Here is a 13816-nt window from a genome sequence, read left to right as displayed (position 1 = left end):
AAGGTCACTCCAAGGAGATTTCAGGCCATTCCAGGGAGAATTCAGGTAACTCCAGGTCATTCCAGGGAGATCCCAGGCCATTCCAGGGAGAATTCAGGTAACTCCAGGGAGATTCTAGGTCACTCCAGGGAGATTTCAGGCCATTCCAGGGAGAATTCAGGTAACTTCATGGAGATTCTAGGTCACTCCAGGGAGATTTCAGGTCACTCCAGGGAGAATTTAGGTCACTCCAGGGAGATTCTAGGTCACTCCAGGGAGATTTCAGGTCACTCCAGGGAGAATTTAGGTCACTCCAGGGAGATTTCAGGCCATTTCAGGGAGATTTCAGGCCATTCCAGGGAGATTCTAGGTCACTCCAGGGAGATTCTAGGTCACTCCAGGGAGATTTCAGGTCACTCCAGGGAGAATTTAGGTCACTCCAGGGAGATTTCAGGCCATTCCAGGGAGAATTCAGGTAACTCCAGGGAGATTCTAGGTCACTCCAGGGAGATTTCAGGCCATTCCAGGGAGATTTCAGGTCACTCCAGGGAGAATTTAGGTCACTCCAGGGAGATTAAAGGCCATTCCAGAGAGATTTCAGGTCATTTCAGGGAGATTTCAGGCCATTCCAGGGAGATTCTAGGTCACTCCAGGGAGATTTCAGGCCATTCCAGGGAGATTCTAGGTAACTCCAGGGAGATTTAAGGTCACTCCAAGGAGATTTCAGGCCATTCCAGGGAGATTTCAGGTCACTCCAGGGAGAATTTAGGTCACTCCAGGGAGATTTCAGGCCATTCCAGAGAGATTTCAGGTCATTTCAGGGAGATTTCAGGCCATTCCAGGGAGATTCTAGGTCACTCCAGGGAGATTTCAGGCCATTCCAGGGAGATTCTAGGTCACTCCAGGGAGATTTAAGGTCACTCCAAGGAGATTTCAGGCCATTCCAGGGAGAATTCAGGTAACTCCAGGTCATTCCAGGGAGATCCCAGGCCATTCCAGGGAGAATTCAGGTAACTCCAGGGAGATTCTAGGTCACTCCAGGGAGATTTCAGGCCATTCCAGGTAGAATTCAGGTAATTCCAGGGAGATTTCAGGCCATTCCAGGGAGATTCTAGGTCACTCCAGGGAGATTTCAGGCTATTCCAGGGAGACTTAAGGTCACTCCAGGGAGATTTCAGGTCACTCCAGGGAGAATTTAGGTCACTCCAGAGAGATTTCAGGCCATTCCAGGGAGATTTCAGGTCATTTCAGGGAGATTTCAGGCCATTCCAGGGAGATTCTAGGTCACTCCAGGGAGATTTCAGGCCATTTCAGGGAGATTTCAGGTCACTCCAGGGAGATTTCAGGTCACTCCAGGGAGAATTTAGGTCACTCCAGGGAGATTTCAGGCAATTCCAGGGAGATTTCAGGTCATTTCAGGGAGATTTCAGGCCATTCCAGGAAGAATTCAGGTCATTCCAGGGAGATCCCAGGTCATTCCAGGGAGATCCGAGGCCATTCCAGGGAGATTTCAGGCTATTCCAGGGAGACTTAAGGTCACTCCAGGGAGATTTCAGGTCACTCCAGGGAGAATTTAGGTCACTCCAGGGAGATTTCAGGCCATTCCAGGGAGAATTCAGGTAACTCCAGGGAGATTCTAGGTCACTCCAGGGAGATTTCAGGTCACTCCAGGGAGAATTTAGGTCACTCCAGGGAGATTTCAGGCCATTCCAGGGAGATTTCAGGTCACTCCAGGGAGAATTTAGGTCACTCCAGGGAGATTTCAGGCCATTCCAGAGAGATTTCAGGTCATTTCAGGGAGATTTCAGGCCATTCCAGGGAGATTCTAGGTCACTCCAGGGAGATTTCAGGCCATTCCAGGGAGATTCTAGGTTACTCCAGGGAGATTTAAGGTCACTCCAAGGAGATTTCAGGCCATTCCAGGGAGATTTCAGGTCACTCCAGGGAGAATTTAGGTCACTCCAGGGAGATTTCAGGCCATTCCAGAGAGATTTCAGGTCATTTCAGGGAGATTTCAGGCCATTCCAGGGAGATTCTAGGTCACTCCAGGGAGATTTCAGGCCATTCCAGGGAGATTCTAGGTCACTCCAGGGAGATTTAAGGTCACTCCAAGGAGATTTCAGGCCATTCCAGGGAGAATTCAGGTAACTCCAGGTCATTCCAGGGAGATCCCAGGCCATTCCAGGGAGAATTCAGGTAACTCCAGGGAGATTCTAGGTCACTCCAGGGAGATTTCAGGCCATTCCAGGTAGAATTCAGGTAATTCCAGGGAGATTTCAGGCCATTCCAGGGAGATTCTAGGTCACTCCAGGGAGATTTCAGGCTATTCCAGGGAGACTTAAGGTCACTCCAGGGAGATTTCAGGTCACTCCAGGGAGAATTTAGGTCACTCCAGAGAGATTTCAGGCCATTCCAGGGAGATTTCAGGTCATTTCAGGGAGATTTCAGGCCATTCCAGGGAGATTCTAGGTCACTCCAGGGAGATTTCAGGCCATTTCAGGGAGATTTCAGGTCACTCCAGGGAGATTTCAGGTCACTCCAGGGAGAATTTAGGTCACTCCAGGGAGATTTCAGGCAATTCCAGGGAGATTTCAGGTCATTTCAGGGAGATTTCAGGCCATTCCAGGAAGAATTCAGGTCATTCCAGGGAGATCCCAGGTCATTCCAGGGAGATCCGAGGCCATTCCAGGGAGAATTCAGGTAACTCCAGGGAGATTGTAGGTCACTCCAGGGAGATTCCAGGTCACTCCAGGGAGATTCTAGGTCACTCCAGGGAGATGTCAGGTCACTCCAGGGAGATTTCAGGTCACTCCAGGGAGAATTTAGGTCACTCCAGGGAGATTTCAGGCCATTCCAGGGAGATTTCAGGCCATTCCAGGGAGATTTCAGGTCACTCCAGGGAGATTTCAGGCCATTCCAGGGAGATTCTAGGTCACTCCAGGGAGATTTCAGGCCATTCCAGGGAGATTCTAGGTCACTCCAGGGAGATTTCAGGCCATTCCAGGGAGAATACAGGTAACTTCATGGAGATTCTAGGTCACTCCAGGGAGATTTCAGGTCACTCCAGGGAGAATTTAGGTCACTCCAGGGAGATTTCAGGCCATTTCAGGGAGATTTCAGGCCATTCCAGGGAGATTCTAGGTCATTCCAGGGAGAATTTAGGTCACTCCAGGGAGATTTCAGGCCATTCCAGGGAGAATTCAGGTAACTCCAGGGAGATTCTAGGTCACTCCAGGGAGATTTCAGGTCACTCCAGGGAGAATTTAGGTCACTCCAGGGAGATTTCAGGCCATTCCAGGGAGATTTAAGGTCACTCCAGGGAGATTTCAGGTCACTCCAGGGAGAATTTAGGTCACTCCAGGGAGATTTCAGGCCATTCCAGAGAGATTTCAGGTCATTTCAGGGAGATTTCAGGCCATTCCAGGGAGATTCTAGGTCACTCCAGGGAGATTTCAGGCCATTCCAGGGAGGTTCTAGGTCACTCCAGGGAGATTTAAGGTCACTCCAAGGAGATTTCAGGCCATTCCAGGGAGAATTCAGGTAACTCCAGGTCATTCCAGGGAGATCCCAGGCCATTCCAGGGAGAATTCAGGTCACTCCAGGGAGATTCTAGGTCACTCCAGGGAGATTTCAGGCCATTCCAGGGAGAATTCAGGTAACTTCATGGAGATTCTAGGTCACTCCAGGGAGATTTCAGGTCACTCCAGGGAGAATTTAGGTCACTCCAGGGAGATTCTAGGTCACTCCAGGGAGATTTCAGGTCACTCCAGGGAGAATTTAGGTCACTCCAGGGAGATTTCAGGCCATTTCAGGGAGATTTCAGGCCATTCCAGGGAGATTCTAGGTCACTCCAGGGAGATTCTAGGTCACTCCAGGGAGATTTCAGGTCACTCCAGGGAGAATTTAGGTCACTCCAGGGAGATTTCAGGCCATTTCAGGGAGATTTCAGGCCATTCCAGGGAGATTCTAGGTCACTCCAGGGAGAATTTAGGTCACTCCAGGGAGATTTCAGGCCATTCCAGGGAGAATTCAGGTAACTCCAGGGAGATTCTAGGTCACTCCAGGGAGATTTCAGGTCACTCCAGGGAGAATTTAGGTCACTCCAGGGAGATTTCAGGCCATTCCAGGGAGATTTAAGGTCACTCCAGGGAGATTTCAGGTCACTCCAGGGAGAATTTAGGTCACTCCAGGGAGATTTCAGGCCATTCCAGAGAGATTTCAGGTCATTTCAGGGAGATTTCAGGCCATTCCAGGGAGACTCTAGGTCACTCCAGGGAGATTTCAGGCCATTCCAGGGAGATTCTAGGTCACTCCAGGGAGATTTCAGGTCACTCCAAGGAGATTTCAGGCCATTCCAGGGAGAATTCAGGTAACTCCAGGTCATTCCAGGGAGATCCCAGGCCATTCCAGGGAGAATTCAGGTAACTCCAGGGAGATTCTAGGTCACTCCAGGGAGATTTCAGGCCATTCCAGGGAGAATTCAGGTAATTCCAGGGAGATTTCAGGCCATTCCAGGGAGATTCTAGGTCACTCCAGGGAGATTTCAGGCCATTCCAGGAAGAATTCAGGTCATTCCAGGGAGATCCCAGGTCATTCCAGGGAGATCCAAGGCCATTCCAGGGAGAATTCAGGTAACTCCAGGGAGATTCTAGGTAACTCCAGGGAGATTTAAGGTCACTCCAGGGAGAATTTAGGTCACTCCAGGGAGATTTCAGGCCATTTCAGGGAGATTTCAGGCCATTCCAGGGAGATTCTAGGTCACTCCAGGGAGATTTCAGGCCATTCCAGGGAGAATTCAGGTAACTCCAGGGAGATTCTAGGTCACTCCAGGGAGATTTCAGGTCACTCCAGGGAGAATTTAGGTCACTCCAGGGAGATTTCAGGCCATTCCAGGGAGATTTAAGGTCACTCCAGGGAGATTTCAGGTCACTCCAGGGAGAATTTAGGTCACTCCAGGGAGATTTCAGGCCATTCCAGAGAGATTTCAGGTCATTTCAGGGAGATTTCAGGCCATTCCAGGGAGACTCTAGGTCACTCCAGGGAGATTTCAGGCCATTCCAGGGAGATTCTAGGTCACTCCAGGGAGATTTCAGGTCACTCCAAGGAGATTTCAGGCCATTCCAGGGAGAATTCAGGTAACTCCAGGTCATTCCAGGGAGATCCCAGGCCATTCCAGGGAGAATTCAGGTAACTCCAGGGAGATTCTAGGTCACTCCAGGGAGATTTCAGGCCATTCCAGGGAGAATTCAGGTAATTCCAGGGAGATTTCAGGCCATTCCAGGGAGATTCTAGGTCACTCCAGGGAGATTTCAGGCCATTCCAGGAAGAATTCAGGTCATTCCAGGGAGATCCCAGGTCATTCCAGGGAGATCCAAGGCCATTCCAGGGAGAATTCAGGTAACTCCAGGGAGATTCTAGGTAACTCCAGGGAGATTTAAGGTCACTCCAGGGAGAATTTAGGTCACTCCAGGGAGATTTCAGGCCATTTCAGGGAGATTTCAGGCCATTCCAGGGAGATTCTAGGTCACTCCAGGGAGATTCCAGGTCACTCCAGGGAGATTTCAGGCCATTCCAGGGAGATTTCAGGCCATTCCAGGGAGATTTCAGGTCACTCCAGGGAGATTTCAGGCCATTCCAGGGAGATTCTAGGTCACTCCAGGGAGATTTCAGGCCATTCCAGGGAGATTCTAGGTCACTCCAGGGAGATTTCAGGCCATTCCAGGGAGAATTCAGGTAACTTCATGGAGATTCTAGGTCACTCCAGGGAGATTTCAGGTCATTTCAGGGAGATTTCAGGCCATTCCAGGGAGATTCTAGGTCACTCCAGGGAGAATTTTGGTCACTCCAGGGAGATTTCAGGCTATTCCAGGGAGAATTCAGGTAACTCCAGGGAGATTCTAGGTCACTCCAGGGAGATTTCAGGTCACTCCAGGGAGATTTCAGGTCACTCCAGGGAGAATTTAGGTCACTCCAGGGAGATTTCAGGCCATTCCAGGGAGATTTCAGGTCATTTCAGGGAGATTTCAGGCCATTCCAGGGAGATTTCAGGTCACTCCAGGGAGATTTCAGGCCATTCCAGGGAGATTCTAGGTCACTCCAGGGAGATTTCAGGCCATTCCAGGGAGATTCTAGGTCACTCCAGGGAGATTTCAGGCCATTCCAGGGAGAATTCAGGTAACTTCATGGAGATTCTAGGTCACTCCAGGGAGATTTCAGGTCACTCCAGGGAGATTTCAGGCCATTCCAGGGAGATTCTAGGTCACTCCAGGGAGATTTCAGGCCATTCCAGGGAGATTCTAGGTCACTCCAGGGAGATTTCAGGCCATTCCAGGGAGAATTCAGGTAACTTCATGGAGATTCTAGGTCACTCCAGGGAGATTTCAGGTCACTCCAGGGAGAATTTAGGTCACTCCAGGGAGATTTCAGGCCATTTCAGGGAGATTTCAGGCCAATCCAGGGAGATTCTAGGTCACTCCAGGGAGAATTTAGGTCACTCCAGGGAGATTTCAGGCCATTCCAGGGAGAATTCAGGTAACTCCAGGGAGATTCTAGGTCACTCCAGGGAGATTTCAGGTCACTCCAGGGAGAATTTAGGTCACTCCAGGGAGATTTCAGGCCATTCCAGGGAGATTTAAGGTCACTCCAGGGAGATTTCAGGTCACTCCAGGGAGAATTTAGGTCACTCCAGGGAGATTTCAGGCCATTCCAGAGAGATTTCAGGTCATTTCAGGGAGATTTCAGGCCATTCCAGGGAGATTCTAGGTCACTCCAGGGAGATTTCAGGCCATTCCAGGGAGATTCTAGGTCACTCCAGGGAGATTTAAGGTCACTCCAAGGAGATTTCAGGCCATTCCAGGGAGAATTCAGGTAACTCCAGGTCATTCCAGGGAGATCCCAGGCCATTCCAGGGAGAATTCAGGTAACTCCAGGGAGATTCTAGGTCACTCCAGGGAGATTTCAGGCCATTCCAGGGAGAATTCAGGTAATTCCAGGGAGATTTCAGGCCATTCCAGGGAGACTCTAGGTCACTCCAGGGAGATTTCAGGCTATTCCAGGGAGACTTAAGGTCACTCCAGGGAGATTTCAGGTCACTCCAGGGAGAATTTAGGTCACTCCAGGGAGATTTCAGGCCATTCCAGGGAGATTTCAGGTCATTTCAGGGAGATTTCAGGCCATTCCAGGGAGATTCTAGGTCACTCCAGGGAGATTTCAGGCCATTCCAGGGAGATTTCAGGCCATTCCAGGGAGATTTCAGGCCATTCCAGGGAGCTTCTAGGTCACTCCAGGGAGAATTTAGGTCACTCCAGGGAGATTTCAGGCTATTCCAGGGAGAATTCAGGTAACTCCAGGGAGATTCTAGGTCACTCCAGGGAGATTTAAGGTCACTCCAGGGAGAATTTAGGTCACTCCAGGGAGATTTCAGGCCATTTCAGGGAGATTTCAGGTCACTCCAGGGAGAATTTAGGTCACTCCAGGGAGATTTCAGGCCATTCCAGGGAGATTTCAGGTCACTCCAGGGAGAATTTAGGTCACTCCAGGGAGATTTCAGGCCATTCCAGGGAGATTTCAGGTCACTCCAGGGAGAATTTAGGTCACTCCAGGGAGATTTCAGGCCATTCCAGGGGGATTTCACGTCATGTCAGGGAGATTTCAGGCCATTCCAGGGAGATTCTAGGTCACTCCAGGGAGATTTCAGGCCATTCCAGGGAGATTCTAGGTCACTCCAGGGAGATTTAAGGTCACTCCAAGGAGATTTCAGGCCATTCCAGGGAGAATTCAGGTAACTCCAGGTAGATTCTAGGTCACTCCAGGGAGATTTAAGGTCACTCCAGGGAGATTTCAGGTCACTCCAGGGAGAATTTAGGTCACTCCAGGGAGATTTCAGGCCATTCCAGGGAGATTTCAGGTCATTTCAGGGAGATTTCAGGCCATTCCAGGGAGATTTCAGGTCACTCCAGGGAGATTTCAGGCCATTCCAGGGAGATTCTAGGTCACTCCAGGGAGATTTCAGGCCATTCCAGGGAGATTATAGGTCACTCCAGGGAGATTTCAGGCTATTCCAGGGAGACTTAAGGTCACTCCAGGGAGATTTCAGGTCACTCCAGGGAGAATTTAGGTCACTCCAGGGAGATTTCAGGCCATTCCAGGGAGATTTCAGGTCATTTCAGGGAGATCTCAGGCCATTCCAGGGAGATTCTAGGTCACTCCAGGGAGATTTCATGCCATTCCAGGGAGATTCTAGGTCACTCCAGGGAGATTTCAGGCTATTCCAGGGAGATTTAAGGAGTGTGCCCTTGAAGACACCTTGATGCACACACCTGTAAAAATGGTCCTTCCACATCTGCAGTGCCAGAACTAAATGTTACACGGCCTGGAAGGTGATGGCACCACACGGCTCGGCTGAATCAATGGCTAGCAGCCAATGAATTAAGTGCAACAAAACTCTGGCTGTGAGGGTTCAACCATCAGTTCACCGCCAGCTGGTAATCTTGAACAGAAATATGTCAGAAACGTTCATGAATGTTTTTGAGATTCTTCGTCTTACCATCGGCCTGCCATCCGTCCATCTGAAGTCCCTCTCAAACATCCGGTCATTTAGCCCGATCCACTGGTAGTCCCTGCCCAGACCTGCAAACACACAACCGTTAACCTAACACAACTTAGTCGCATGTTCAACTTCAGCATCAGCATGGAAACAGCACAGTCTCACGGTTAATGAAGATCTGCTCCTCCTGGGACAGGATGCTGGCCAGGTGGGCCCCATGCAGCCGACACTCCCTCTCAGCAGCATCCCAGGTGCGTCGGTGGATGAAGTACTGGTAGCAGTGGGACTGGAACTTCTGCCATCCGAACCCACAGACCTCCGTGTCTGCAGAGAAACAACAACGCAGGACTGGTACAGAACTGTTAAATAATCTCTGGTCCAAGTCTGTAGTTCAGCATCTACAGGTGGAGGTCCCCAGGCTCCATGTTGGGCCCCTGTAGCTTAGCATCGACAGGTGGAGGCCCCAAGGCTCTATGTTGGGTCCCCTGTAGTTCAGCATCGACAGGTGGAGGTTCCCAAGGCTCCATGTTGGGTCCCCTGTAGTTCAGCATCGACAGGTGGAGGTCCCCAGGCTCCATGTTGGGTCCCCTGTAGTTCAGCATCTACAGGTGGAGGTCCCCAGGCTCCATGTTGGGTCCCCTGTAGTTCAGCATCTACAGGTGGAGGTCCCCAGGCTCCATGTTGGGTCCCCTGTAGTTCAGCATCTACAGGTGGAGGTCCCCAGGCTCCATGTTGGGCCCCTGTAGTTCAGCATCTACAGGTGGAGGTCCCCAGGCTCCATGTTGGGTCCCCTGTAGTTCAGCATCTACAGGTGGAGGTCCCCAGGCTCCATGTTGGGTCCCCTGTAGTTCAGCATCTACAGGTGGAGGTCCCCAGGCTCCATGTTGGGTCCCCTGTAGTTCAGCATCTACAGGTGGAGGTCCCCAGGCTCCATGTTGGGTCCCCTGTAGTTCAGCATCTACAGGTGGAGGTCCCCAGGCTCCATGTTGGGTCCCCTGTAGTTCAGCATCTACAGGTGGAGGTCCCCAGGCTCCATGTTGGGTCCCTGTCTAAAATTAGTTTATATAATTTTATTTTCTCTTATAAAGTTTATCTTGAATAAAATCTTTCCGATGATCATTTCTTATCACCTGTCGTACCGATCGATGTGAAACATTTCCTGCTTTTCATAGCTCCATAAAAATGAACAGCACCTCCTCCTGGCCAGGAAGAGGAGCTTCACGAGAATCTAGCACTGTACGGTGGTGGCCGTGGCATATGCCTGCGGCACACGCCTGCAGCCCGTGGCACACGCCTGCGGTTAACTAACAGGTTTTAATTGAGGGGGAGATTTTTTGTGGATGATGTTAATCTGTAACTAAGTTTTCTTGTCTGGTTCTGAAATCGCGTTCAGCTCATTTTGTTGCTGGATGTGTGAAATGTGCTGTATAAATACATCAGCTGTGTCTCATGGTTTGTAGCTGGTTTGTTCTCAGGCCATAAAATATATTTCACTCAGACATTCATTCATGAATATTTGTAATTACATGCTAATTATTTAATCTGCTTTCTTCTATTTTCAGTTAAAGTTTAAAATATTGGCAGGCGACTGCGTTTTGTTTTTTATTTGCATTCCCACCAGCAGCTTGGCAGCGAGGTTCCCAGTAAGGTTCCCAGTCCGGAAGCAGGGTTCATGGTGTGAATGTAGAGGCGTGCTGCTCCAGCAGTTACTCAGCAGCTTTCATTAGCTTCCTTCTTCAGCCTGTTGTTGAGGTCCAGCTGGGAATAAAGACTTCTTTAACCCTCACAAACATCCAGTTGTGTTCGGGTCAAACACACGATGACATGAAGCCACATTATCAGCAAACAATGGCTGCTTTGTGTCAGAATCATGTGCATGCCAGAGAAGCTGTGATGGAAAGTTGTTTCCATCAGCTGGCCTGGTCTTAATGACCACCTGGAGGATCACGGCCCAGGCTTGGAAGCCTGGGCCGTCCTGGCAGCGTGGCGTCCAGACGTAGCCGAGCAGAGAGCAGGAGGTCAAACTGAATCCAGATGAAGTGGGAGAGGACGCCACAGCTGCTGGAATAATACAGCAGTTATCTGTTTCTCCTTCTTTCCACTGGAACACAGCTACAAGAAGGCATTTGTCTGTCAGGGAGGAAAGACTTCCAACGTTCCACATCATCATGCACCTTCACCATGGATGCACATGGACACACCCTACAAACATGGGGTTTCTCTCCAACACGGCCACATGTCGAAGAGAGAAGAATATTACAGCTTTTCCTTTACTTTAGCATGATAATGCTAACAACATGCTAGCCCTTACAAGATTACATCAGCTGCTTATGTTGGCATTAACTAGAACATTTCAGCAGTGTTGTCCTTTAGCATAAGATATATAGGTTTTGCTTCTCTGCCTTAACACGACAATGCTAGCATAGCATGCTATTAGCTTATTACCTCTAGTTTAAGCAAATTGAATGTAGCAGCCATGTTAGCAGAAATATGACAATGCTAGCATAAGTAAGGTGTGAGCTGCATTGGAGGTGATAAAAACTCCTTAAAACTCCATATATGGCCAATTTAAAAATGTCCAGGTGGTCTATGGATTGGTCCTACCTAGACATGCCATTTCAACCTCAATTTCTGGTCTGGTTCTACCTGGATTACTGAATTGGTTCTACCTGGATTAGTGGATTTGTTCTACCAGGACTTCTGGTCCATTTCTTCCTGAACTGAGGTTCTTCAGCTGTATATGATTCAGATGAAAAGTTCTACTAAAACAGTTCAGTCTGGTGAAGCTAACAGAAATCTGTTTGGACCAGTTTCCCTTCTCTGATGACTTCCTGTGCTGACAACTCTGTTATCAGTGAAAACTGATCCTGATCCAGAGTTTTAATCCCCAGGACCTCTGAACCTGGACCAGCTCTGAGTCATGTCAGAGATATGAGAGGAGAGGCTAGAAGAAGTAGCCAACGCCCAGCGATGGATGAGTTTTACATCATGCCAGATTACATCCTGATGCATTCTGATGGTCTGAACCCAAATCCTCCACCATCAATGACAATAATATTTATATATATTTCATGTAAGGTAACAGTAGAAAAGTGGGCGGTGCCTGATCAGGCCAGAATGGCTGACCAATCAGATCACTGACATCTCTTTACAGAAATATATGGATGGATGGACAAATGAATGAATGGATGGATGAATGCATGGACATATGGATGGAAGAATGAATGGATGGATAAATGATGGATGGATGGACAGACGGACGGATAGATGGACAGATAAATGATGGATAGATGGATGGATGGATAAATGGATGGATGGATGGTTGGATGATGGGTTCTGACCCTGTTCGCAGAGCTCTCCAGTGTAGCTGGGCAGGCAGAGGCAGGTGAAAGAGTTGATCCCATCCAGACAGGTGGCGCCATTCAGACACGGGTTGGACTGGCACTCGTCCAGGTCTGCAGACACACAACACATCCTGGTTATTACCGGTCTGTTGGCCTGGTTTGACCAGATTCTGTCTGGCATTAATAACCCTCACTGGTCTATCGGGCTGGTCCAGCCCAGTTCTGTCTAATGTTATTAACCCTCACCAGTCTGCTGGCCCAGGTTTGGCCCAGTTCTTTCGGTTGTTAACCCTGACCTGCCAGTTCCATACCTGTCTCACAGAACTGTCCGGTGAATCCAGGTAAACACACACACAGGTTTTCTTCTCCTTTCCTGAAGCAAGATCCTCCATTCTGACACACTCCAACGGAGCACAGCAGCAGATCTGAAACAGGAGAAGTTGTGGAAGGTTCTGCAACTTTACAGCAGGTCTGGACGTGGACTTGAGCCAGATCACCCATGACCACATACCTCTGACGTTAACAGCGAGGTTGGAGCGGGTCTCCGGTGGGTATGTGGTCTCGGTCTCTTCGGGTTTCTGTGGGCGGGTCTCCACAAGAGAGGTTTGATAACCCACCAGTCCCTGGTCTGGTAGGGGGGCAGCAGATGGGTCAGGGGTCAGGACCCACTGGGGGACGGAATGGGGGCTGTGGTCAAAGGTGTAGAAGGGAGAAGAGGTAGAAGGGGTCCAGTTCACAACCTGAACGGCGCTGGTGGAGATTGTGGTTGTAGTATTTGGTTCGTGATCTGCGATGGGGTGTCTCACTGTGGTCTGGTATGAGATTGGGTCTTGGGTTTTTGTGGTGGTTGCTGCTACAGCTGGTAGAACTGTAACTTTTAGCTCTGCAAGCAGGACATCTGGATCACCCTGCTCCCCGGAGAACTCGCCAGAAACCTGTTCAGAACCTGAACCTGATCCTGACTCTGAATCTGGAAGCTGCTGGGTCTGGAGGGAGGAGTAACTGACTGTCTCAGGTTGTCCAGAGGCATCATCCTCTCCAGAAACAGAACCTTCAACATCCCCACTCTGGATCCTTGAGGCGGTTTCTTGGAGCCTGGTGTCTGGGTCAGAAGTGGGAACCTCCATTCCTCCGAGTTCGGTCTCGTCTGTCCTCACACTTGCCAGGTCTCCTGCGGACGGAGTGGGAGGAGTATCATCTGCAGAACCCTCCATCTTCTCGTAGGTAGCGAGGCTTTCAGGGATGGCCTGAGACACTCTGGCATGGACCGGGCTGGATGTCGTTGGTGACATCGGTGGAGAATATGTGAAGGTTTGATCTGGACCTTCAGTGGAGATGTCAGGGACAGTGTCTCCATCACATCCTTGACATGTAGTTTCATCTGGATCTGGACTAGTTCTTTCATCACTGCTTTTCTCTGTTTGAATGTGGACAACACTGTAGTCAAATGGAGTCTTGCTGTCCTCCTCCTTCATCACTAAGTAGTCCTCCACCTGAACAGGTGTAACCATTTCAAACTGATCTCCTCTGGCTTCTTCTGGAAGCTGAGGCTCGAAGGTCACCTGGACAGAGCAGAGCAGATGAAGAAGAACAAGAGAAACAGTTTGTCCCAACCTACGTCTCACAGCTTGTCTGATAATCTATACAAGGGAAGGATGGATCCATCACTCAGTCCATCCATTCTTCGGATCTGGAGGATGGAATTCCCATCCCAACTGCTTAACAGTCAGCTGGAAATAAGGGTCTAACTAAGCCAACGGAACCACATCCTCTCCAAAAGGCAGAATCTGAGTCGACCAAACCCTCCACAACTCAGAAGATACTAGAAATTCTGTCCATAAGTTATAAACAGAATCGGCACCATGTAGGAACCGGTCTTACAGGGACCTGACAGCCCGTACAAGGGGGTCCGGTACCCCATACTCCCAGAGTACCCCCCACAGGAGCC

At 49.8% G+C, this 13816-nt stretch overlaps 1 protein-coding gene across 2 annotated transcripts in view; it reads right to left on the bottom strand.

Moving 5' to 3' along the window:
* The window catches only part of vcanb (versican b), a 145812-nt gene that overhangs the window by 45861 nt on the left and 86135 nt on the right, over positions 1-13816 (bottom strand). For both annotated transcript variants that reach the window (XM_079256561.1, XM_079256562.1), the window contains exons 10-14: positions 12380-13430; positions 12180-12293; positions 11866-11979; positions 8690-8848; positions 8525-8607 (exon numbers count right to left, since the gene is read on the bottom strand). In XM_079256561.1, coding sequence (XP_079112687.1) covers positions 8525-8607; positions 8690-8848; positions 11866-11979; positions 12180-12293; positions 12380-13430 — 1521 coding nt within the window. The remainder of the gene's footprint in view (positions 1-8524; positions 8608-8689; positions 8849-11865; positions 11980-12179; positions 12294-12379; positions 13431-13816) is intronic.

This window comes from Telmatherina bonti, assembly GCF_933228915.1.
Source record: "Telmatherina bonti genome assembly, chromosome: 17".
In the NCBI taxonomy this organism is placed as follows: domain Eukaryota; kingdom Metazoa; phylum Chordata; class Actinopteri; order Atheriniformes; family Telmatherinidae; genus Telmatherina; species Telmatherina bonti.
Note: the sequence above shows the minus strand (reverse complement) of the source record. Positions and strands in the feature narration are given on the sequence as shown.